Source organism: Mobula birostris, chromosome 13 (genome assembly GCF_030028105.1).
Source record: "Mobula birostris isolate sMobBir1 chromosome 13, sMobBir1.hap1, whole genome shotgun sequence".
Lineage (NCBI taxonomy): Eukaryota > Metazoa > Chordata > Chondrichthyes > Myliobatiformes > Myliobatidae > Mobula > Mobula birostris.
The window spans coordinates 21,481,208-21,502,999 of record NC_092382.1 but is presented as its reverse complement, the minus strand read 5'-3'; the positions used below and the strand labels follow the sequence as shown (position 1 = coordinate 21,502,999).

The 21,792-nt window shown below is 54.0% G+C and overlaps 3 protein-coding genes across 5 annotated transcripts in view; 1 reads left to right on the top strand and 2 right to left on the bottom strand.

Annotated features, from left to right (window-relative positions):
• Window positions 1-21,792, top strand: part of LOC140208517 (NACHT, LRR and PYD domains-containing protein 3-like) — a 467,255-nt gene that overhangs the window by 156,895 nt on the left and 288,568 nt on the right. The gene's annotated exons all lie outside the window — the stretch shown is intronic.
• LOC140208556 (uncharacterized) overlaps window positions 1-21,792 on the bottom strand; it is a 211,476-nt gene that overhangs the window by 93,289 nt on the left and 96,395 nt on the right. The gene's annotated exons all lie outside the window — the stretch shown is intronic.
• The window catches only part of LOC140208512 (NACHT, LRR and PYD domains-containing protein 3-like), a 62,256-nt gene that overhangs the window by 8,163 nt on the left and 32,301 nt on the right, over window positions 1-21,792 (bottom strand). For both annotated transcript variants that reach the window (XM_072277235.1, XM_072277237.1), the window contains 3 exons: window positions 21,509-21,675; window positions 20,553-20,724; window positions 20,389-20,454 (listed from right to left, as the gene is read on the bottom strand). In XM_072277235.1, coding sequence (XP_072133336.1) covers window positions 20,389-20,454; window positions 20,553-20,724; window positions 21,509-21,675 — 405 coding nt within the window. The remainder of the gene's footprint in view (window positions 1-20,388; window positions 20,455-20,552; window positions 20,725-21,508; window positions 21,676-21,792) is intronic.

Below are 21,792 nucleotides of genomic sequence, written 5' to 3'. Positions count from 1 at the left end.
TTCTGACAGTGTGTCAGTACACTGTTAGGTGTGTCTGGGGTCTCACAGTCTGTCAGGAACCTGTCAGGGGTGCGCGGGGTCGTTCAGTGTGTCAGGGCCCAGTTAGGTGTGTGTCGGGTGCTACAGTGTGTCAGGACCCTGTCTGGGACGTCGGTGGATTCACAGTGCTTCAGGACACTGTCAGCTATGATTTAGGACACTGACAGTGGTGTGTGGTGTCCCACTGTGTGTCAGGACCCAGTCAGGTATGTGTGGGGTCGCACATTGTGTCAGTACCCTAACAGGGCTGTGTGTCGTCTCACCGTGTGTCAGGAACCTCTCAGGGGCGTGCGGTGTCTCACAGTGTGTCAGAAACCGTCAGAGACCTGTGGGGTATCACAGCGTGTCAGAATCCTGTCAGAAGTGTGTGCTGTCTCCCAGTGTGTCAGGTCCCTGTCAGATGTGTGCAGGGTCTCACAGTGTGTCAGGACCCTGTCAGGGGTGTATGGCGTCTCACAGTGTGTCAGGACCCTGTCATGTCTATGTGTCGTCTCACCGTGTGTCAGGAACCTAGCAGGCATGTGTGGGATCTCACAGTGTGTCAGTACCCTGCCAGGAGTGCTTGGGGACTCACAGTGTGTCTGGACCCTGTCAGGGCTCTGTGGTGTCTCCCAGTGTGTCAGGTCCCTGTCAGACGTGTGCAGGGTCTCACATTGGGTCAGGACCCTATCAGGTGTGTGTGGTGTCTCACAGTGTGTCAGGAACCCGCCAGGGACGTGTGGGGTCTCACAGTTTGTCGGGACTCTCTCAGGTGCGCTTGGGGTCTCACAGTGTGTCAGGACCCTGTCAGGCGTGTGTCGTGTCTCACGGTGTGTCAGGAACCTGTCAGGGACGGGTGGGGTCTCACAGTGTGTTAGGTCATTGTCAGGGACGTGTGGGGCGCCTCACTGTGTGTCTGGACACTGCCAGGTCTATGTGCGGTCTCGCAGGGCGTCAGAAACCTGTCATGGCTATGTGTCGTCTCACCGTGTGTCAGGAACCTGTCAGGTGCGTGTGGGGTCTCGCAGTGTGTCAGGAACTTGTCAGAGACGTGTGCAGTCTCATAGTGTTTTAGGACCCTGTCAGGGGTGTTTTAGAACCCTGTCAGCGGTGTGTGGAACCCATCAGGGCCCTGTCATGGCTATGTGTCGTCTCACCGTGTGTCAGGAACCTTTCAGGGGCCAGTGCGGTCTCATAGTGTGTCAGGAACCTGTCAGGGGTGTTCTAGAACCCTGTCAGCGGTGTGTGGGGTCTGACAGTGTTTCCCTATCCTGTCAGGGAAATGGGGTCTCAAAGTGTGTCGGTCCCCTAACAGGAGTGTGTGGTGTCTCACTGTGTGTCAGCACCCTGTGAGGGACGTGTGGGATCTCACAGTGTGTCTGGACCCTGTCAGGGGTGTGTGGGGTCTCACAGTGTGTCAGGACCCTCTCATGGATGTGTGGGATCTCACAGTGTGTCAGGACCCTGCCAGGAGTGTTTGGGGTCTGACATTGGGTCAGGACCCTGTCAGGTGTGTGTGGTGTCTCACAGTGTGTCAGGAACCTGTCAAGGACGTGTGGGGTGTCACAGTGTGTTAAGTCCTTGTCAGGGACGTGTGGGGTCTCACAGTCTGTCAGGACACTGCCAGGTCTATGTGCGGTCTCGCAGTGCGTCAGGACCCTGTCTTGGCTATGTGTCGTCTCACCGTGTGTCAGGAACCTGTCAGGTGCGTGTGGGGTCTCACAGTGTGTCAGGAACCTGTCAGGGACGTGTGGGGTGTCATAGTGTGTGAGGATCTGTAAGGAGTGTGTGGGGTCTTACAGTGTGTCAGGTCCCTGTCAGGGGTGTCCGGGGTCTCACAGTGTGTCAGGACCCTGTCAGCGACGTGTTCGGTTTTACAGTGTGTAAGGACCCTGTCAGGAACTTGTCGGGTTTCACATTGTGTCAGGACACGGTCGCTGGTGATTTAGGACACTGAAAGGGGTGTGTAGGTCTCACAGTGTGTCAGGACCCTCTCAAGGATGTGTGGGATCTCACAGTGTGTCAGGCCCTGCCAGGAGTGTTTGGGGTGTCACATTGGATCAGGACCCTATCAGGTGTGTGTGGTGTCTCACAGTGTGTCAGGAACCTGACAGGGACGTCTGGGATGTCTCAGTGTGTTAGGTCCTTGTCATGGACGTGTGGGGTCTCAGTGTGTCAAGACACTGCGAGGTGTATGTGGGGTCTTGCAGTGTGTCAAGTCTCTGTCAGGGGTGTCCGGGATCTCACAGTGTGTCAGGCCCCTGTCAGCGACTTGTTTGGTTTTACAGTGTGTAAGGACCCTGTCAGGAAGTTGTCGGGTTTCACATTGTGTCAGGACTCAGTCGGGGGTGATTTAGGACAGTGAACGGGGTGTGTGGGTCTCACAGTGTGCCAGGTCCCTCTCATGGATGTGTGGGATCTCACAGTGTGTCAGGACCCTGCCAGGTGTGTTTGGGTTCTCACATTGGGTCAGAACCCTGTCAGATGTGTGTGGTGTCTCACAGTTTGTCAGGAACCTGTCAGGGATGTGTGGGGTGTCACAGCGTGTCAGGACCCTGTCAGGGGTGTGAGGGTTCTGACAGTGTGTCAGTACACTGTTAGATTTGTCTGGGGTCTCACAGTCCGTCAGGTATCTGTCAGGGGTGCGCGGGGTCGCACAGTGTGTCAGGACCCAGTCAGGTGTGTGTCGGGTGCTACAGTGTGCCAGGACCCTGTCTGGGACGTCGGTGAACTCACAGTGTTTTAGGACACAGTCAGGGGTGATTTAGGAGACTGACAGTGGTGTGTGGTGTCTCACTGTGTGTCAGGACCCAGTCAGCATTGTGTGGGGTCTCACAGTGTATCAGGAACCTGTCAGGAACGTGTGCAGTCTCACAGTGTTTTAGAACCCTGTCAGCGGCGTGTGGGGTCTGACAGTGTTTGCCTATCCTGTCAGGGATATGGGGTCTCAAAGTATGTCGGTCCCCTAACAGGGGTGTGTGGTGTCTCACAGTGTGTCAGGAACCTATCAGGGACGTGTGCGCTATCAAAGTGTGTCAGGACGCTGTCAGGGCTGTGTGGGTTCGGACAGAGTGGCAGGACACTGTTAAGTGTGTGTGGGGTTTCACAGTCTGTCAGAAATCTGTCTGGGGTGTGCGGTATCGTACAGTGTGTCAGAACCCTCTCAGGGACGTCTGTGGTCTCACAGTGTTTCAGAACACTGTCAGGGGTGATTTAGGACACTGCCAGTGGTGTGTGGTGTCTCACTGTGTGTCAGGACCCCCTCAGGGACGTCTGTGGTCTCACAGTGTTTCAGAACACTGTCAGGGGTGATTTAGGACACTGCCAGTGGTGTGCGGTGTCTCACAGTGTGTCAGGACCCTGTCAGAAGTGCGTGGGGTCTCATAGTGTGTCAGGGGTGTCTGTGGTCTCACAGTGTGTCAGGACCCTGTCAGGGAATTGTGGGGTCTCACAGTGTGTCAGGACCCTGTCAGAAGTGCGTGGGGTCTCATAGTGTGTCAGGGGTGTCTGTGGTCTCACAGTGTGTCAGGACCCTGTCAGGGAATTGTGGGGTCTCACAGTGTGTCTGGACCCTGTCAGGGGTGTGTGGCCTCTCTCAGTGTGTCAGTAACTTGTCAGGGCTTTGTTATGTCTCACAGTGTGTCAGGTCCCTGTCGGACGTGTCTGGTGTCTCACAGTTTGTCAGGAACCTGTTAGGGACGTGTGGGGTCGCACAGTTTGTCAGGAAATGTCAGGGACCTGTGGGGTGTCACAGTGTGTCAGTACACTGTCAGGAGTGTGTGGGGTGTCACAGATGTCAGAATCCTGTCAGAAGTGTGTACTGTCTCCCAGTGTGTCAGGTCCCTGTCAGACATGTGCAGGGTCTCAGAGTATGTCAGCACCCTGTCAGGGACCTGTGGGGTCTCACAGTGTGTCCGGACCCTCTCATAGATGTGTGGGATCTAACAGTGTGCCAGCACCCTGCCAGGAATGTTTGGGGTCTCACAGTGTGTCAGGAACCTGTCAGGGACGTGTGGGGTGTCTCAGTGTGTTAGGTCCTTGTCAGGGACGTGTGGGGTCTCACAGTGTGTCAGGACACTGCCAGGTTTATGTGGGGTCTCGCAGTGCGTCAGGACCCTATCATGCCTAAGTGTCGTCTCACCGTGTGTCAGGAACTTGTCAGGTGCGTGTGGGGTCTCGCAGTGTGTCAGGAAGCCGTCAAGGACGTATGGGGTGTCAAAGTGAGTCAGGATCTGTCAGGAGTGTGTGGGGTCCACAGCGTGTCAGGTCCCTGTCAGGGGTGTCCGGGGTCTCACAGTGGGTCAGGACCCTGCCAGGGGTGTGTGGGGTCTCACAGTGTGTCAGGATCCGCTCATGGATGTATGGGATCTGACAGTGTGTCAGGACCCTGTCAGGGGTGTATGGCGTCTCACAGTGTGTCAGGACCCTGTCATGTCTATGTGTCGTCTCACCGTGTGTCAGGAACCTAGCAGGCATGTGTGGGATCTCACAGTGTGTCAGTACCCTGCCAGGAGTGCTTGGGGACTCACAGTGTGTCTGGACCCTGTCAGGGCTCTGTGGTGTCTCCCAGTGTGTCAGGTCCCTGTCAGACGTGTGCAGGGTCTCACATTGGGTCAGGACCCTATCAGGTGTGTGTGGTGTCTCACAGTGTGTCAGGAACCCGCCAGGGACGTGTGGGGTCTCACAGTTTGTCAGGACTCTCTCAGGTGCGCTTGGGGTCTCACAGTGTGTCAGGACCCTGTCAGGCGTGTGTCGTGTCTCACGGTGTGTCAGGAACCTGTCAGGGACGGGTGGGGTCTCACAGTGTGTTAGGTCATTGTCAGGGACGTGTGGGGCGCCTCACTGTGTGTCTGGACACTGCCAGGTCTATGTGCGGTCTCGCAGGGCGTCAGAAACCTGTCATGGCTATGTGTCGTCTCACCGTGTGTCAGGAACCTGTCAGGTGCGTGTGGGGTCTCGCAGTGTGTCAGGAACTTGTCAGAGACGTGTGCAGTCTCATAGTGTTTTAGGACCCTGTCAGGGGTGTTTTAGAACCCTGTCAGCGGTGTGTGGAACCCGTCAGGGCCCTGTCATGGCTATGTGTCGTCTCACCGTGTGTCAGGAACCTGTCAGGGGCCTGTGCGGTCTCATAGTGTGTCAGGAACCTGTCAGGGGTGTTCTAGAACCCTGTCAGCGGTGTGTGGGGTCTGACAGTGTTTCCCTATCCTGTCAGGGAAATGGGGTCTCAAAGTGTGTCGGTCCCCTAACAGGAGTGTGTGGTGTCTCACTGTGTGTCAGCACCCTGTGAGGGACGTGTGGGATCTCACAGTGTGTCTGGACCCTGTCAGGGGTGTGTGGGGTCTCACAGTGTGTCAGGACCCTCTCATGGATGTGTGGGATCTCACAGTGTGTCAGGACCCTGCCAGGAGTGATTGGGGTCTGACATTGGGTCAGGACCCTGTCAGGTGTGTGTGGTGTCTCACAGTGTGTCAGGAACCTGTCAAGGACGTGTGGGGTGTCACAGTGTGTTAAGTCCTTGTCAGGGACGTGTGGGGTCTCACAGTGTGTCAGGACACTGCCAGGTCTATGTGCGGTCTCGCAGTGCGTCAGGACCCTGTCTTGGCTATGTGTCGTCTCACCGTGTGTCAGGAACCTGTCAGGTGCGTGTGGGGTCTCACAGTGTGTCAGGAACCTGTCAGGGACGTGTGGGGTGTCATAGTGTGTGAGGATCTGTAAGGAGTGTGTGGGGTCTTACAGTGTGTCAGGTCCCTGTCAGGGGTGTCCGGGGTCTCACAGTGTGTCAGGACCCTGTCAGCGACGTGTTCGGCTTTACAGTGGGTAAGGACCCTGTCAGGAACTTGTCGGGTTTCACATTGTGTCAGGACACGGTCGCTGGTGATTTAGGACACTGAAAGGGGTGTGTGGGTCTCACAGTGTGTCAGGACCCTCTCAAGGATGTGTGGGATCTCACAGTGTGTCAGGCCCTGCCAGGAGTGTTTGGGGTGTCACATTGGATCAGGACCCTATCAGGTGTGTGTGGTGTCTCACAGTGTGTCAGGAACCTGACAGGGACGTCTGGGATGTCTCAGTGTGTTAGGTCCTTGTCATGGACGTGTGGGGTCTCATAGTGTGTCAGGACACTGCCAGGTCTATGTGCGGTCTCGCAGTGCGTCAGGACCCTGTCTTGGCTATGTGTCGTCTCACCGTGTGTCAGGAACCTGTCAGGTGCGTGTGGGGTCTCACAGTGTGTCAGGAACCTGTCAGGGACGTGTGGGATGTCATAGTGTGTGAGGATCTGTAAGGAGTGTGTGGAGTCTTACAGTGTGTCAGGTCCCTGTCAGGGGTGTCCGGGGTCTCACAGTGTGTCAGGACCCTGTCAGCGACGTGTTCGGTTTTACAGTGTTTAAGGACCCTGTCAGGAACTTGTTGGGTTTCACATTGTGTCAGGACACGGTCGCTGGTGATTTAGGACACTGAAAGGGGTGTGTGGGTCTCACAGTGTGCCAGGTCCCTCTCATGGATGTGTGGGATCTCACAGTGTGTCTGGACCCTGCCAGGTGTGTTTGGGTTCTCACATTGGGTCAGAACCCTGTCAGATGTGTGTGGTGTCTCACAGTTTGTCAGGAACCTGTCAGGGATGTGTGGGGTGTCACAGCGTGTCAGGACCCTGTCAGGGGTGTGAGGGTTCTGACAGTGTGTCAGTACACTGTTAGGTTTGTCTGGGGTCTCACAGTCCGTCAGGTATCTGTCAGGGGTGCGCGGGGTCGCACAGTGTGTCAGGACCCAGTCAGGTGTGTGTCGGGTGCTACAGTGTGTCAGGACCCTGTCTGGGACGTCGGTGAACTCACAGTGTTTCAGGACACGGTCAGGGGTGATTTAGGAGACTGACAGTGGTGTGTGGTGTCTCACTGTGTGTCAGGACCCAGTCAGCATTGTGTGGGGTCTCACAGTGTATCAGGAACCTGTCAGGAACGTGTGCAGTCTCACAGTGTTTTAGAACCCTGTCAGCGGTGTGTGGGGTCTGACAGTGTTTCCCTATCCTGTCAGGGATATGGGGTCTCAAAGTATGTCGGTCCCCTAACAGGGGTGTGTGGTGTCTCACAGTGTGTCAGGAACCTATCAGGGACGTGTGCGCTATCAAAGTGTGTCAGGACGCTGTCAGGGCTGTGTGGGTTCGGACAGAGTGGCAGGACACTGTTAAGTGTGTGTGGGGTTTCACAGTCTGTCAGAAATCTGTCTGGGGTGTGCGGTATCATACAGTGTGTCAGAACCCTCTCAGGGACGTCTGTGGTCTCACAGTGTTTCAGAACACTGTCAGGGGTGATTTAGGACACTGCCAGTGGTGTGTGGTGTCTCACTGTGTGTCAGGACCCCCTCAGGGACGTCTGTGGTCTCACAGTGTTTCAGAACACTGTCAGGGGTGATTTAGGACACTGCCAGTGGTGTGCGGTGTCTCACAGTGTGTCAGGACCCTGTCAGAAGTGCGTGGGGTCTCATAGTGTGTCAGGGGTGTCTGTGGTCTCACAGTGTGTCTGGACCCTGTCAGGGGTGTGTGACCTCTCTCAGTGTGTCAGTAACTTGTCAGGGCTTTGTTATGTCTCACAGTGTGTCAGGTCCCTGTCGGACGTGTCTGGTGTCTCACAGTTTGTCAGGAACCTGTTAGGGACGTGTGGGGTCGCACAGTTTGACAGGAAACGTCAGGGACCTGTGGGGTGTCACAGTGTGTCAGTACACTGTCAGGAGTGTGTGGGGTGTCACAGATGTCAGAATCCTGTCAGAAGTGTGTACTGTCTCCCAGTGTGTCAGGTCCCTGTCAGACATGTGCAGGGTCTCAGAGTATGTCAGCACCCTGTCAGGGACCTGTGGGGTCTCACAGTGTGTCCGGACCCTCTCATAGATGTGTGGGATCTAACAGTGTGCCAGCACCCTGCCAGGAATGTTTGGGGTCTCACAGTGTGTCAGGAACCTGTCAGGGACGTGTGGGGTGTCTCAGTGTGTTAGGTCCTTGTCAGGGACGTGTGGGGTCTCACAGTGTGTTAGGACACTGCCAGGTTTATGTGGGGTCTCGCAGTGCGTCAGGACCCTATCATGCCTAAGTGTCATCTCACCGTGTGTCAGGAACCTGTCAGGTGCGTGTGGGGTCTCGCAGTGTGTCAGGAAGCAGTCAAGGACGTATGGGGTGTCAAAGTGAGTCAGGATCTGTCAGGAGTGTGTGGGGTCCACAGCGTGTGAGGTCGCTGTCAGGGGTGTCCGGGGTCTCACAGTGTGTCAGGACCCTGTCAGCGACGTGTTGGGTTTTACAGTGTGTAGGCACCCTGTCAGGAACTTGTCGGGTTTCACATTGTGTCAGGACACGGTCGCTGGTGATTTAGGACACTGAAAGGGGTGTGTGGGTCTCACAGTGTGTCAGAACCCTCTCAAGGATGTGTGGGATCTCACAGTGGGTCAGGACCCTGACAGGGACGTGTGGGGTGTCTCAGTGTGTTAGGTCCTTGTCATGGACGTGTGGGGTCTCATAGTGTGTCAGGACACTGCGTGGTGTATGTGGGGTCTCGCAGTGTGTCAAGTCCCTGTCAGGGGTGTCCGGGATCTCACAGTGTGTCAGGCCCCTGTCAGCGACTTGTTTGGTTTTACAGTGTGTAAGGACCCTCTCAGGAAGTTGTCGGGTTTCACATCGTGTCAGGACACGGTCGGGGGTGATTTAGGACAGTGAACGGGGTGTGTGGGTCTCACAGTGTGCCAGGTCCCTCTCATGGATGTGTGGGATCTCATAGTGTGTCAGGACCCTGTCAGGTGTGTTTGGGTTCTCACATTGGGTCAGAACCCTGCAGATGTGTGTGGTGTCTCACAGTTTGTCAGGAACCTGTCAGGGATGTGTGGGGTGTCACAGTGTGTCAGGACCCTGTCAGGGGTGTGTGGGTTCTGACAGTGTGTCAGTACACTGTTAGGTTTGTCTGGGGTCTCACAGTCTGTCAGGAACCTGTCAGGGGTGCGCGGGGTCGTTCAGTGTGTCAGGGCCCAGTTAGGTGTGTGTCGGGTGCTACAGTGTGTCAGGACCCTGTCTGGGACGTCGGTGGATTCACAGTGCTTCAGGACACTGTCAGCTATGATTTAGGACACTGACAGTGGTGTGTGGTGTCCCACTGTGTGTCAGGACCCAGTCAGGTATGTGTGGGGTCGCACATTGTGTCAGTACCCTAACAGGGCTGTGTGTCGTCTCACCGTGTGTCAGGAACCTCTCAGGGGCGTGCGGTGTCTCACAGTGTGTCAGAAACCGTCAGAGACCTGTGGGGTATCACAGCGTGTCAGAATCCTGTCAGAAGTGTGTGGTGGCTCCCAGTGTGTCAGGTCCCTGTCAGACGTGTGCAGGGTCTCACATTGGGTCAGGACCCTATCAGGTCTGTGTGGTGTCTCACAGTGAGTCAGGAACCCGCTAGGGACGTGTGGGGTCTCACAGTTTGTCAGGACTCTCTCAGGTGCGCTTGGGGTCTCACAGTGTGTCAGGACCCTGTCATGGCTATGTGTCGGCTCACCGTGTGTCAGGAACCTGTCAGGTGCGTGTGGGGTCTCGCAGTGTGTCAGGAACTTGTCAGAGACGTGTGCAGTCTGACAGTTTTTAGGACCCTGTCAGGGGTGTTTTAGAACCCTGTCAGCGGTGTGTGGAACCCGACAGGACCCTGTCATGGCTATGTGTCGTCTCACCGTGTGTCAGGAACCTGTCAGGAGTGTTTGGGTCTCACATTGGGTCAAGACCCTGTCAGGTCTGTGTCGTGTCTCATGGTGTGTCAGGAACCTGTCAGGGACGGGTGGGGTCTCACAGTGTGTTAGGTCATTGTCAGGGACGTGTGGGGCGTCTCACTGTGTGTCAGGACACTGCCAGGTGTATGTGGGATTTCGGTGTGCGTCAGGACCCTGTCATGGTTATGTGTCGTCTCACCGTGTGTCAGGAACCTGTCAGGGGCCAGTGCGGTCTCATAGTGTGTCAGGAACCTGTCAGGGGTGTTCTAGAGCCCTGTCAGCGGTGTGTGGGGTCTGACAGTGTTTCCCTATCCTGTCAGGGAAATGGGCTCTCAAAGTGCGTCGGTCCCCTAACAGGGGTGTGTGGTGTCTCACTGTGTGTCAGCACCCTGTGAGGGACGTGTGGGATCTCACAGTGTGTCTGGACCCTGTCAGGGGTGTGTGGGGTCTCACAGTGTGTCAGGACCCTCTCATGGATGTGTGGGATCTCACAGTGTGTCAGGACCCTGCCAGGAGTGTTTGGGGTCTGACATTGGGTCAGGACCCTGTCAGGTGTGTGTGGTGTCTCACAGTGTGTCAGGAACCTGTCAAGGACGTGTGGGGTGTCACAGTGTGTTAAGTCCTTGTCAGGGACGGGTGGGGTCTCGCAGTGTGTCAGGAAGCAGTCAAGGACGTATGAGGTGTCACAGTGAGTCAGGATCTGTCAGGAGTGTGTGGGGTCCACAGTGTGTCAGGTCCCTGTCAGGGGTGTCCGGAGTCTCACAGTGTGTCAGGACCCTGTCAGCGACGTGTTGGGTTTTACAGTGTGTAAGGACCCTATCAGGAACTTGTCGGGTTTCACATTGTGTCAGGACACGGTCGCTGGTGATTTAGGACACTGAAAGGGGTGTGTGGGTCTCACAGTGTGTCAGGACCCTCTCAAGGATGTGTGGGATCTCACAGTGTGTCTGGACCCTGACAGGGACGTGTGGGGTGTCTCAGTGTGTTAGGTCCTTGTCATGGACGTGTGGGGTCTCATAGTGTGTCAGGACACTGCGTGGTGTATGTGGGGTCTCGCAGTGTGTCAAGTCCCCCTCAGGGGTGTCCGGGATCTCACAGTGTGTCAGGCCCCTGTCAGCGACTTGTTTGGTTTTACAGTGTGTAAGGACCCTCTCAGGAAGTTGTCGGGTTTCACATCGTGTCAGGACACGGTCGGGGGTGATTTAGGACAGTGAACGGGGTGTGTGGGTCTCACAGTGTGCCAGGACCCTGCCAGGTGTGTTTGGGTTCTCACATTGGGTCAGAACCCTGCAGATGTGTGTGGTGTCTCACAGTTTGTAAGGAGCCTGTCAGGGATGTGTGGGGTGTCACAGTGTGTCAGGACCCTGTCAGGGGTGTGTGGGTTCTGACAGTGTGTCAGTACACTGTTAGGTTTGTCTGGGGTCTCACAGTCTGTCAGGAACCTGTCAGGGGTGTGCAGGGTCGCACAGTGTGTCAGGACCCAGTCAGGTGTGTGTCGGGTGCTACAGTGTGTCAGGACCTTGTCATGGATGTGTAGTGTCTCACAGTGTGTCAGGGCTTTGCCAGGGGTGTGTGGGTCTCACAGTGTGTCAGAGCCCTTTCAGGGACGTGTGCGGTCTCACAGTGTTATAGGACCGTGTCAGGGGTGTTTTAGAACACTCACGGCGGTACGTGGGGTCTGAGAATGTTTCAGTATGGTGTCAGGGATATGGTGTCTCAAAGTGTGACGCTCCCCTAACAGGGGTGTGTGGCTTATCACAGTGTCTGAGGACCCTGTCAGACGTGTGCTGGGTCTCACAGGGTGTCAGGAACTTGTCAGGGACGTGAGGGCTATCAAAGTGTGTCAGGACCCTGTCAGGTGTCTGTGGGTTCTGATATGGTGTCAGGATCCAGTTAGATGTGTCTGGGGTCTCACAGTCTGTCAGGAGTCTGTCAGGGGTGCGCAGGGTCGCACAGTGTGTCAGGTTCCAGTCAGGTGTGTGTCGGGTGCTACAGTATGTCAGGACCCTGTCTGGGACGTCGGTGGACTCACAGTGTTTCAGGACACTGTAAGGGGTGATTTAGGACACTGACAGTGGTGTGTGGTGTCCCACTGTATGTCAGGACCCAGTCAGGTATGCGTGGGGTCGCACAGTGTGTCAGTACCCTAACAAGGCTGTGTGGTGTCTCACAGTGTGTCAAGAACCTGTTAGGGACGTGTGGGGTCTTACAGTTTTTCAGGACACTCTCAGGTGTGCTTGGGGTCTCACAGTGTGTCAGGACACTGCCAGGTATATTTGTTGTCTCACAGTGCATCAGACCCTGTCATGGCTGTGTGTCGTCTCACCGTGTGTCAGGAACCTCTCATGGGCGTCTGGTGTCTCACAGTGTGTCAGAAACCGTCGGGAACCTGTGAGGTGTCACAGTGTGTCAGGACACCGTCAGGAATGTGTGGGGTGTCACAACGTGTGAGAATCCTATCAGAAGAGTGTGGTGTCTCCCAGTGTGTCAGGTCCCTGTCAGACGTGTGCAGGGTCTCACAGTGTGTCAGGACCCTGTCAGGGGTGTGTGGGGTCTCACAGTGTGTCAGGACCCTCTCATGGATGTGTGGGATCTCACAGTGTGTCAGGACCCCGTCAGGGCTGTGTGGGGTCTCACAGTGTGTCAGGTCCATGTCAGACGTGTGCAGGGTCTCACATTGGGTCAGGACCCTGTCAGGTGTGTTTGGTGTCTCACAGTGTGTCGGGAACCTGTCAGGGACGTGTGGGGTCCCACAGTTTGTCAGGTCTCTCTCAGGTGTGCTTGGGGTCTCACAGTAGGTCAATACCCTAATAGGGCTGTGTGGTGTCTCACAGTGTGTCAGGACCCTGCCAGGAGTGTTTGGGTCTCACATTGGGTCAGGACCCTGTCATGTATGTGTCGTGTCTCACGGTGTGTCAGGAACCTGTCAGGGACGGGTGGGGTCTCACAGTGTGTCAGGACCCTGTCAGGGGTGTGTGGGGTCTCACAGTGTGTCAGGACCCTCTCATGGATGTGTGGGATCTCACAGTGGGTCAGTACCCTGCCAGGAGTGCTTGGGGTCTCATAGTGTGTCTGGACCCTGTCAGGGGTGTGTGGGGTCTCACAGTGTGTCAGGAACTTGTCAGGGCTGTGTGGTGTCTCACAGTGCGTCAGGTCCCTGTCAGACATGTGCAGGGTCTCACATTGGGTCAGGACCCTATCAGGTGTGTGTGGTGTCTCACAATGTGTCAGGAATCCCTTTGGGACGTGTGGGGTCTCACAGTTTGTCAGGACTCTCTCAGGTGTGCTCGGGGTCTCACAGTGTGTCAGGACACTGCCAGGTATCTGTGGGATTGACAGTGTGTCAGTACCCTAACAGAGCTGTGTGGTGTCTCACAGTGTGTCAGGACCCTGCCAGGAATGTTTGTGGTCTCACATTGGGTCAGGACCCCGTCAGGTGTTTGTGGTATCTCACGGTGTGTCAGGAACCTGTCAGGGACCGGTGGGGTCTCACTGTGTATTAAGTCATTGTCAGGGACGTGTGGGGCGTCTCACTGTGTGTCAGGACACTGCCAGGTGTATGTGGGGTCTCGCTGTGCGTCAGGACCCTGTCATAGCTATGTGTCGTCTCACCGTGTGTCAGGAACCTATCAGGGGCGTGTGGGGTCTCACAGTGTGTCAGGAATCTGTCAGGAACGTGTGCAGTCTCACAGTGTTTTAGGACCCTGTCAGCGGTGTGTGGGGTCTGACAGTGTTTCCCTATCCTGTCAGGGATATGGGGTCTCAAAGTGTGTCGGTCCCCTAACAGGGGTGTGGGGTCTCACAGTGTATGAGGACTCTGTCAGACGGGTGCTGGGTCTCACAGTGTGTCAGGAACCTATCAGGGACGCGTGGGCGATCAAAGTGTGTCAGGACCCTGTCAGGTCTCTGTGGGTTCGGACAGTGTGGCAGGACACTGTTAGGTGTGTGTGGGGTTTCACAGTCTGTCAGGGACGTCTGTAGTCTCACAGTGTTTCAGGACACTGTCAGGGGTTATTTAGGACACTGACAGTGTTCTGTGGTGTCTCACTGTGTGTCAGGACCCTGTCAGGGATGTGTGGGGTCTCACAGTGTGTCAGTACCCTAACAGCTCTGTGTAGTGTCTCACACTGTGTCAAGACCCTGTCAGAAGTGTGTGGGGTCTCATAGTGTGTCAGAGGTGTCTGTGGTCTCACAGTGTGTCAGGATTCTGTCAGGGAATTGTGGGGTCTCACTGTGTGTCAGGTCCCTGTCAGACGTGTGCAGGGTCTCACATTGGGTCAGGACCCTGTCAGGTGTGTCTGGTGTCTCACAGTTTGTCAGGAACCTGTTAGGGACGTGTGGGGTCTCACAGTTTGTCAGGACACTCTCCGGTGTGCTTGGGGTCTCAAAGTGTGTCAGGAAACGTCAGGGACCTGTGGGGTGTCACAGTGTGTTAGGACACTGTCAGTAGTGTGTGGGGTGTCACAGCGTGTCAGAATCCTGTCAGAAGTGTGTGGTGTCTCACAGTGTGTCAGGTCACTGTCAGACGTGTGCAGGGTCTCACAGTGCGTCAGGACTCTGTCAGGGACGTGTGGGGTCTCACAGTGTGTCAGGACCCTGCCAGGAGTGATTGGGGTTTCACATTGGGTTAGGACCCTGTCAGGTGTGTGTGGGGTCTCACAGTGTGTTAGGTCCTTGTCAGGGACGCGTGGGGTCTCACAGTGTGTCAGGACACTACCAGGTGTATGTTGGGTCTTGCAGTGCGTCAGGACCCTGTCATGGCTATGTGTCGTCTCACCGTGTGTCAGGAACCTGTCAGGTGCGTGTGGGGTCTCACAGTGTGTCAGGTCCCTGTCAGGGTTGTGTGGGGTCTCACAGTGCGTCAGGACTCTGTCAGGTGTGTGTCGGGTGCTACAGTGTGTCAGGATACTGTCAGGGACGTCGGTGGACTCACAGTGTTTGAGGACACTGTCGGGGTGATTTAGGACACTGACTGTGGTGTGTGGTGTCTCACAGTATGTCAGGACCCTGTCAGAAGTGTGTGGTGTCTCATAGTGTGTCAGGGGTGTCTGTGGTCTCACAGTGTGTCTGAACCACTTCAGGGACCTGTGGGGTGTCACAGTGTGTCAGGACACTGTCAGTAGTGTGTGGGGTGTCACAGCGTGTCAGAATCCTGTCAGAAGTATGTGGTGTCACAGTGTGTCAGGTCACTGCCAGACGTGTGCTGGGTCTCACAGTGTGTCAGGAACCTATCAGGGACGTGTGGACTATCAAAGTGTGTCAGTCCCTCTCAGTGGTGTGTGGGCTCTGACAGTGTGTCAGGACACTGTTAGGTGTGTGTGGGGTTTCAGAGTATGTCAGGAATCTGTCAGGGGTGTGCGGGGTCGCACAGTGTGTCAGGACACTGTCAGGTGCGTGTCGGGTGTTACAGTATGTCAGGACCCTGTCAGGGACGTCTGTGGTCTCACAGGGTTTCAGGACACTGTCAGGGATGATCTAGGACACTGACACTGGTGTGTGGGGTCTCACTGTGTGTCAGGACCCTGTCAGGGGTGTGTGGGCTCTCACAGTGTGTCAGGACCCTCTCATGGATGTGTGGGATGTCACAGTGTGTCAGGACCCTGCCAGGAATGTTTGGGGTCTCACATTGGGTCTAGACCCTGTCAGGTGTGTGTGGTGTCTCACAGTGTGTCAGGAACCTGATAGGGACGTGTGGGGTCTCGAAGTTTGCCGAGACTCTCTCAGGTGTGCTTGGGGTCTCACAGTGTGTCAGAACACTGCCAGGTATATGTGGGGTCTCACAGTGCGTCAGGACCCTGTCATGGCTGTGTGTCGTCTCACCGTGTGTCAGGAACCTCTCAGGGACGTGTGGTGTCTCACAGTGCGTCAGGACGCTGTCAGTGACGTGTGGGGTCTCTCAGTGTGTCTGGACCCTGTCAGCGGTGTGTGGGGTCTCACAGTGTGTCAGGGTCCTCTCATGGATGTGTGGGATCTCACAGTGTGTCAGGACACTGCCTGGAGTTTTTGTGGTCTCACATTGGGTCAGGATCCTGTCAGATGTGTGTGGTGCCTCACAGTGTGTCCGGAACCTGTCAATGACGTGTGGGGTGTCACAGTGTGTTAGATCCTTGTCAGGGACGTGTGGGGTTTCACAGTGTGTCAGAATCTATCAGCAGTGTGTGGGGTCTCAAAGTGTGTCAGGTCCCTGTCAGGAGTGTCTGGGGTCTCACAGTGTGTCAGGACCCTGTCAGCGACGTGTTGGGTTTAACACTGTGTAAAGACCCTGTCAGGGACTTGTCGGATTTCACATTGTGTCAGGACACGGTTAGGGTGTGTGAGTTCTGACAGTGTGTCAGGACACTGTTTGGTGTGTGTGGGGTCTCACAGTCTGTCAGGAATCTGGTAGTGGTGTGTCGGGTGTCACAGTGTGTCAGGACCCTGTCAGGGACGCCTGTGGTCTCACAGTGTTTTAGGACCCTGTCAGGTGTGAGTTAGGATACTGACAGTGGTGTCTGGTGTCTCACTGTGTGTCAGGACCCTGTCAGGGGTGTGTGGGGTCTCACAGTCTGTCAGGAATCTTTCAGGGGTATGCGGGGTCGCACAGTGTGTCAGGACCCTGTCAGGGACGTCTGTGGTCTCACAGTGTTTCAGGACCCTGTCAGGGGTGATTTAGGACACTGACAGTGGTATGTGGTGTCTCACAGTGTGTCAGGACTCTGTCACAAGTGTGCTGTGTCTCATAGTGTATCAGGGGTGTCTGTGGTCTCACAGTGTGTCTGGACCCTGTCAGGGTTGTGTGGGGTCTCACACTGTGTCAGGACCCTCTCATGGATGTGTGGGATCTCACAGTGTGTCAGGATCCTGCCGGGAGTGTTTGGGGTCTCACATTGGGTCTGGACCCTGTCGGGTGTGTGTGGTGTCTCACAGTGTGTCAGGAACTTGTTAGGGACGTGTGGGGTCTCACAGTTTGTCAGGACACTCTAAGGTGTTTTTGGGGTTCACAGTGTGTCAGGACACTGCCAGGTATTTGTGGGGTCTCACAGTGCGTCAGGACCCTGTCATGGCTATGTGTCGTCTCACCGTGTGTCAGGAACCTCCCAGGGGCGTGTGGTGTCTCACAGTGTGTCAGGAACGGTCAGGGATCTGTGGGGTGTCACAATGTGTCAGGACACTGTCAGGAGTGTGTGCGGTGTCACAGCGTGTCAGAATCCTGTCAGAAGTGTGTGGTGTCTCACAGTGTGTTAGGTCCTTGTCAGGGACGTGTGGGGCCTCACAGTGTGTCAGGACACTGTCAGGTTTATGTGGGGTGTCGCAGTCCGTCAGGACCCTGTCATGGTTATGTGTCGTCTCAGAGTGTGTCACGAACGTGTCAGGGACGTGTGCGGTCTCACAATGTTTTAGGATCCTGCCAGGGGTGTTTTAGAATACTGTCAGCAGTGTGTGGGGTCTGACAGTGTTTCAATATCCTGTCAGGGATATGGTGTCTCAAAGTGTGACGGTCCCCTAACAGGGGTGTGTGGGGTCTCACAGTATGTGGTGTCTCACACTGTGTGAGGACCCTGTCAGACGTGTACTGGGTCTCACAGTGTGTCAGGAACCTATCAGGGACGTGTGGGCTATCAACGTGTGTCAGGTCCCTCTCAGTGGTATGTGGGTTCTGACAGTGTGTCAGGACACTGTTAGGTGTGTGTGGGGTTTCACAGTCTTTCAGGAATCTGTCAGGGGTGTGCGGGGTCGCACAGTGTGTCAGCACCCTGTCAGGTGCGTGTCAGGTGTTACAGTGTGTCAGGACCCTTTCAGGGACGTCTGTGGTCTCACAGTGTTTCAGGACACTGTCAGGGGTGATTTAGGACACTGACAGCGGTGTGTGGTGTCCAACAGGACCCTGTCACGGTCATGTGGGGACTCACAGTGTGGCAGGACCCTAACACGGCTGTGTGGTGTCTCACTGTGTGTCAGGACCCTAACACGGCTGTGTGGTGTCTACAGTGTGTCAGGACCCTGTCAGAAGTGTGTGGGGTCTCATAGTGTGTCAGGGGTGACTGTGGTCTCACAGTATGTCTGGACCCTCTCAGGGGTGTGTGGGCTCTCACAGTGTGTCAGGACTCTCTCATGGATGTGTGGGATCTCACAGTGTGTCAGGGCCCTGCCAGGAATGTTTGGGGTCTCACATTGGGTCTAGACCCTGTCAGGTGTGTGTGGTGCCTCACAGTGTGTCAGGAACCTGATAGAGACGTGTGGGGTCTCAAAGTTTGCCGAGACTCTCTCAGGTGTGCTTGGGGTCTCACAGTGTGTCAAAACACTGCCAGGTATATGTGGGGTCTCACAGTGCGTCAGGACCCTGTCATGGCTGTGTGTCGTCTCACCGTGTGTCAGGAACCTCTCAGGGTCGTGTGGTGTCTCACAGTGTGTCAGGAACCGTCAGGGACCTGTGAGGTGTCACAGTGTGTCAGGACACTGTCAGTAGTGTGTGGGGTGTCACAGCGTGTCAGAATCCTGTCAGAAGTGTGTGGTGTCTCCCAGTGTGTCAGGTCCCTGTCAGGGGTATGTGGAGTGTCACAGTGTGTCAGGACCCTCACAGGGACGTCTGGGGTCTCACACTGTTTTTGGACCCTGTCAGGGGTGTGTGGGGTCTCACAGTGTGTCGGGACTCTGTCAGATATGTTTGGGGTTTCTACTGAATGTATTTGGCTGTGATTGGGAGCGTAGGAAAACATTGATTGTGTACATATTTACTTTAGAGAGTGTGAGAATGGGAGAAATGATGTTCTTCAATAATCAGGGAGTGTATCTGTTTGATATTCAGAAATGGTTGTGGGAAATTCACTGTCATGTCTGTTCCCTCGGCAAACAACATGAGGATTAGTGAAGGACAAGCTTGTTGCGATTTACCAAACCCATGGTGCAGGGAAACTGAGGGGTTTCATTGACCGGATGTGGACTGGAACATCATTAACAGAGGTGACAAAGACATGAGTAGTTTGTAAAGTTCCTGATTCGTCTATCTCTGGTCCCAGATTTAAATTATTGTCTTTGGGATTTGTTCTTGTAAATGAAAGAGACTGAACCAGGATTCTGGCTGAGATTCCTTATATTTCTGTTAAGAGGTTCGAATAATCAGTGAAACATGGGCTGATGCAATGTTAATAAGTTTTGTGATATTTGTCTTTCTTACACTCCCTCCTCTGTCCAACTCAGTCTGCGGTGATGAAGCCTCACAATCTCTGAGCCCATGCACTGCCCCGGGCTCTATTTTCTCTGACGTGATGGGTTTATGGATGCAGTGAGCTTCCCATCCAGACCATCACAATTTAACTAATTACAATATTATTTATAGATGTTTTCAGTCCTTTGCACCTTCCTTGTCGCTATCCCACAACCCTCAGTTTCCCTGTCCTAATTCCCATCTCTCACCCTTCCACAGTGTCCATCACACAATGCCGGTAGACAGGAATTTCAGCTTCTGTAGACTGAGCTGAGGAATATGTCCCCCAATCTCACCCTCTCTAACACTGTAGCAGTGTTTGCACGAGGGAGTGCAGATGTAAACACAGCGGTGTTCATATGCTGCTCTGTGGTTGAACAGACCGGTTGGGATGTTACCTGCTTTTCTAATTAAAGTGATGCTATTATTACTATTCTGTGACTGGAACTTCAGTGGACGCCCAACTCTAAGAAAAGATAATCTGCAGGAACTGGGGGAGTTTAGAAAATGGTTAAGGATGAGGCTGTTCAGGAGGGGGCAGTGGCTGGCAAGAGAAGGTTTTGACTTTTTCGTGTGTTTTTTTTCCATTCTCCGGATCGCCCCCTTCTCCACCCAGACTCCGGTGGGGATCTGTAGTTGCAGGTCCCAGAGCGGTGTGACAACTCTAGTCAAACTCGCCAGCTCTCTGCCTCTTTCCTCAAAATGTTCTTTGAAATCTCTCCCTCTAGGAAACATGTTTTCCTGTGTCTCACTGTGTTCTCTGTCACAGTCCCAACATTTACCTGGTCAGATCTTTGTGGCTCAACAATTTAACCGCCCGACGTAAAGTACCACCGTTGGTGGAAACAGAGGTCAGGTCTCAACATTATGAACTCTGCTTCGGCCACATCTGGGCCATTGCGTACCGTTCCAATTGCCCCACTACCGGAGGGATGTTGAGGCTTTAGAGAGGGAGCACAAGAGATTCACCAGGATGCTGTCTGGTTCAGAGGGCATGTGCTATCATGAGAGGCTGGAGAAAATTAGATTGTTTTCTCTGGACCATCGGAGGCCGAGGGAGCTCTGACACAGGTTGACAACATTATGAGAGGCTTAGATAGAGTAGACAGAGAGAATAGGTTTCCTGGGGTTCAAATGTCTATTACTAGAGGGCCTGCAGTGAAGGTGAGAGGGGGTTGGATTAAGGAGGATGTGAGGGATAGTTTGTTTTTTTTTAAATCAGAGAGTCGTGGATGCCTGGAATGCACTGCCTGGTACGGTGGTAGAGGCAAATTGTTAGAGACTTCTGAGAGACGTTTGGATAGACAAATGGATGTAAGGAAGATGGACGCATATGGACATGGTGTAGGAGACAGAGATTAGAGCTTGGGTGTGTCTGATTTACTTCTTAGCTGTTTCGGCACAATATGATAGGCCTAATGGCTTATCTCAGCGTTATACTCTGCAATGTTCAATGCACGGTCACTTACCTTTCAGCTCACTGAGAAACTCTAGTAAAAGTTGAGCGGGAATTGGTCGATGGGAGGGATCACAACCTGATGAATTTAAACAAATTGAGGAAATCATTTTTGTAAATTTGTAAAGTGTGCTGTGTTGTGATCCAAATTTAAATTAATTGCTGATATTATCTCACCATATATCTGTATTTCCTTCAGTATTTTGTCCAAATTTGGGACACAGTTCTGCATTTTCACAAAGGTTTCCCACATCACCCTCCGGGCGCGGGAGCCTTTCTCCATCACCAGGCTCAGGAGGAGTTTAGAACTGTCCGCCCGCTCTCCCTTATCAGCGAGATCAGAGATTTTCTGTGAAGAGTAACGGTGAACATATTGGGGACTGACAGATTCACACAGAGAATGAGAAGTAAATAATGTGCTCTGTAACGGGATCACACTGAGCAGTCAAAATCCATAAATAATTCCTCACTGGATTAGATGGTGTAAACAGAAATCAGAAAATAATGATCACTGATGAAGAAGTTAGGAAGATTTTTATAACAGAGTGAACAGTCTCAGAGAAGTTGCAGAAAAGATGTTGTGATTCATTTCCTCAGTCCGCCAGTGTCCAACATGACAGCGGATTACCGGCTGACACCTGACGCCTTTCCTTTGCCTTTTCTGGTGGAGGTTTATTCAGTGATTACACATTACAACATGGCAGTATTCCCCGATCCACACTGTTTGCAGTTACAGATTGTAACACAATCATCTCCACCCAGAACAGAACACACTCCAGCTCCTGTGGCAAGCACTGAGGCTGTCCCGGTTCTCAGTGACATCCTGCCGTCACGCTGCACGGTCTTCCCAAACCGAAACCTCCCGTCATATTTCCATTTAATACCCTAAGCTCACACAACTGTTACCTGCTCAACTCACTCTGAACACTGAACACTGAGCAGCCACCCACCAGTCCACGGGGTCTTTTCACCTCTTTCTATCACTGCTTCAGATTCACATATTTGTGATTGTATGTACAGTATTTATTTCCCAGTTGTTCGTTTATCTGATTTATTATCCGCTGAGTCAGAGTTCCGACACCCATCAGTCCTGTGATGTGTGACAATTCAAACCCATTCTCCCTCCCACTCACCCGATGTTCCTCTCCGCTGAACTGATTCTCGGCCGTTAACGCCAGGCTCACTCCGTGCACCCCTCCTTCCATCGCCTGCTCCAGCCTGTCCCGGTAGAAATCCGTCAACTGCAGCAGCTGGGAATCGTTCCAGCCTGCCAGGAGCTCGGAGATCTCTGAGCCCGGACCTGTGAAGCACAATGGCGAAAATTAAAGAAATTACTGACAGCATATTGAGCAGCAACTTTCTCTGTGGACCATAAACATCACGAAATACAGTCCAAAATATATAAATGGGGGTGGGA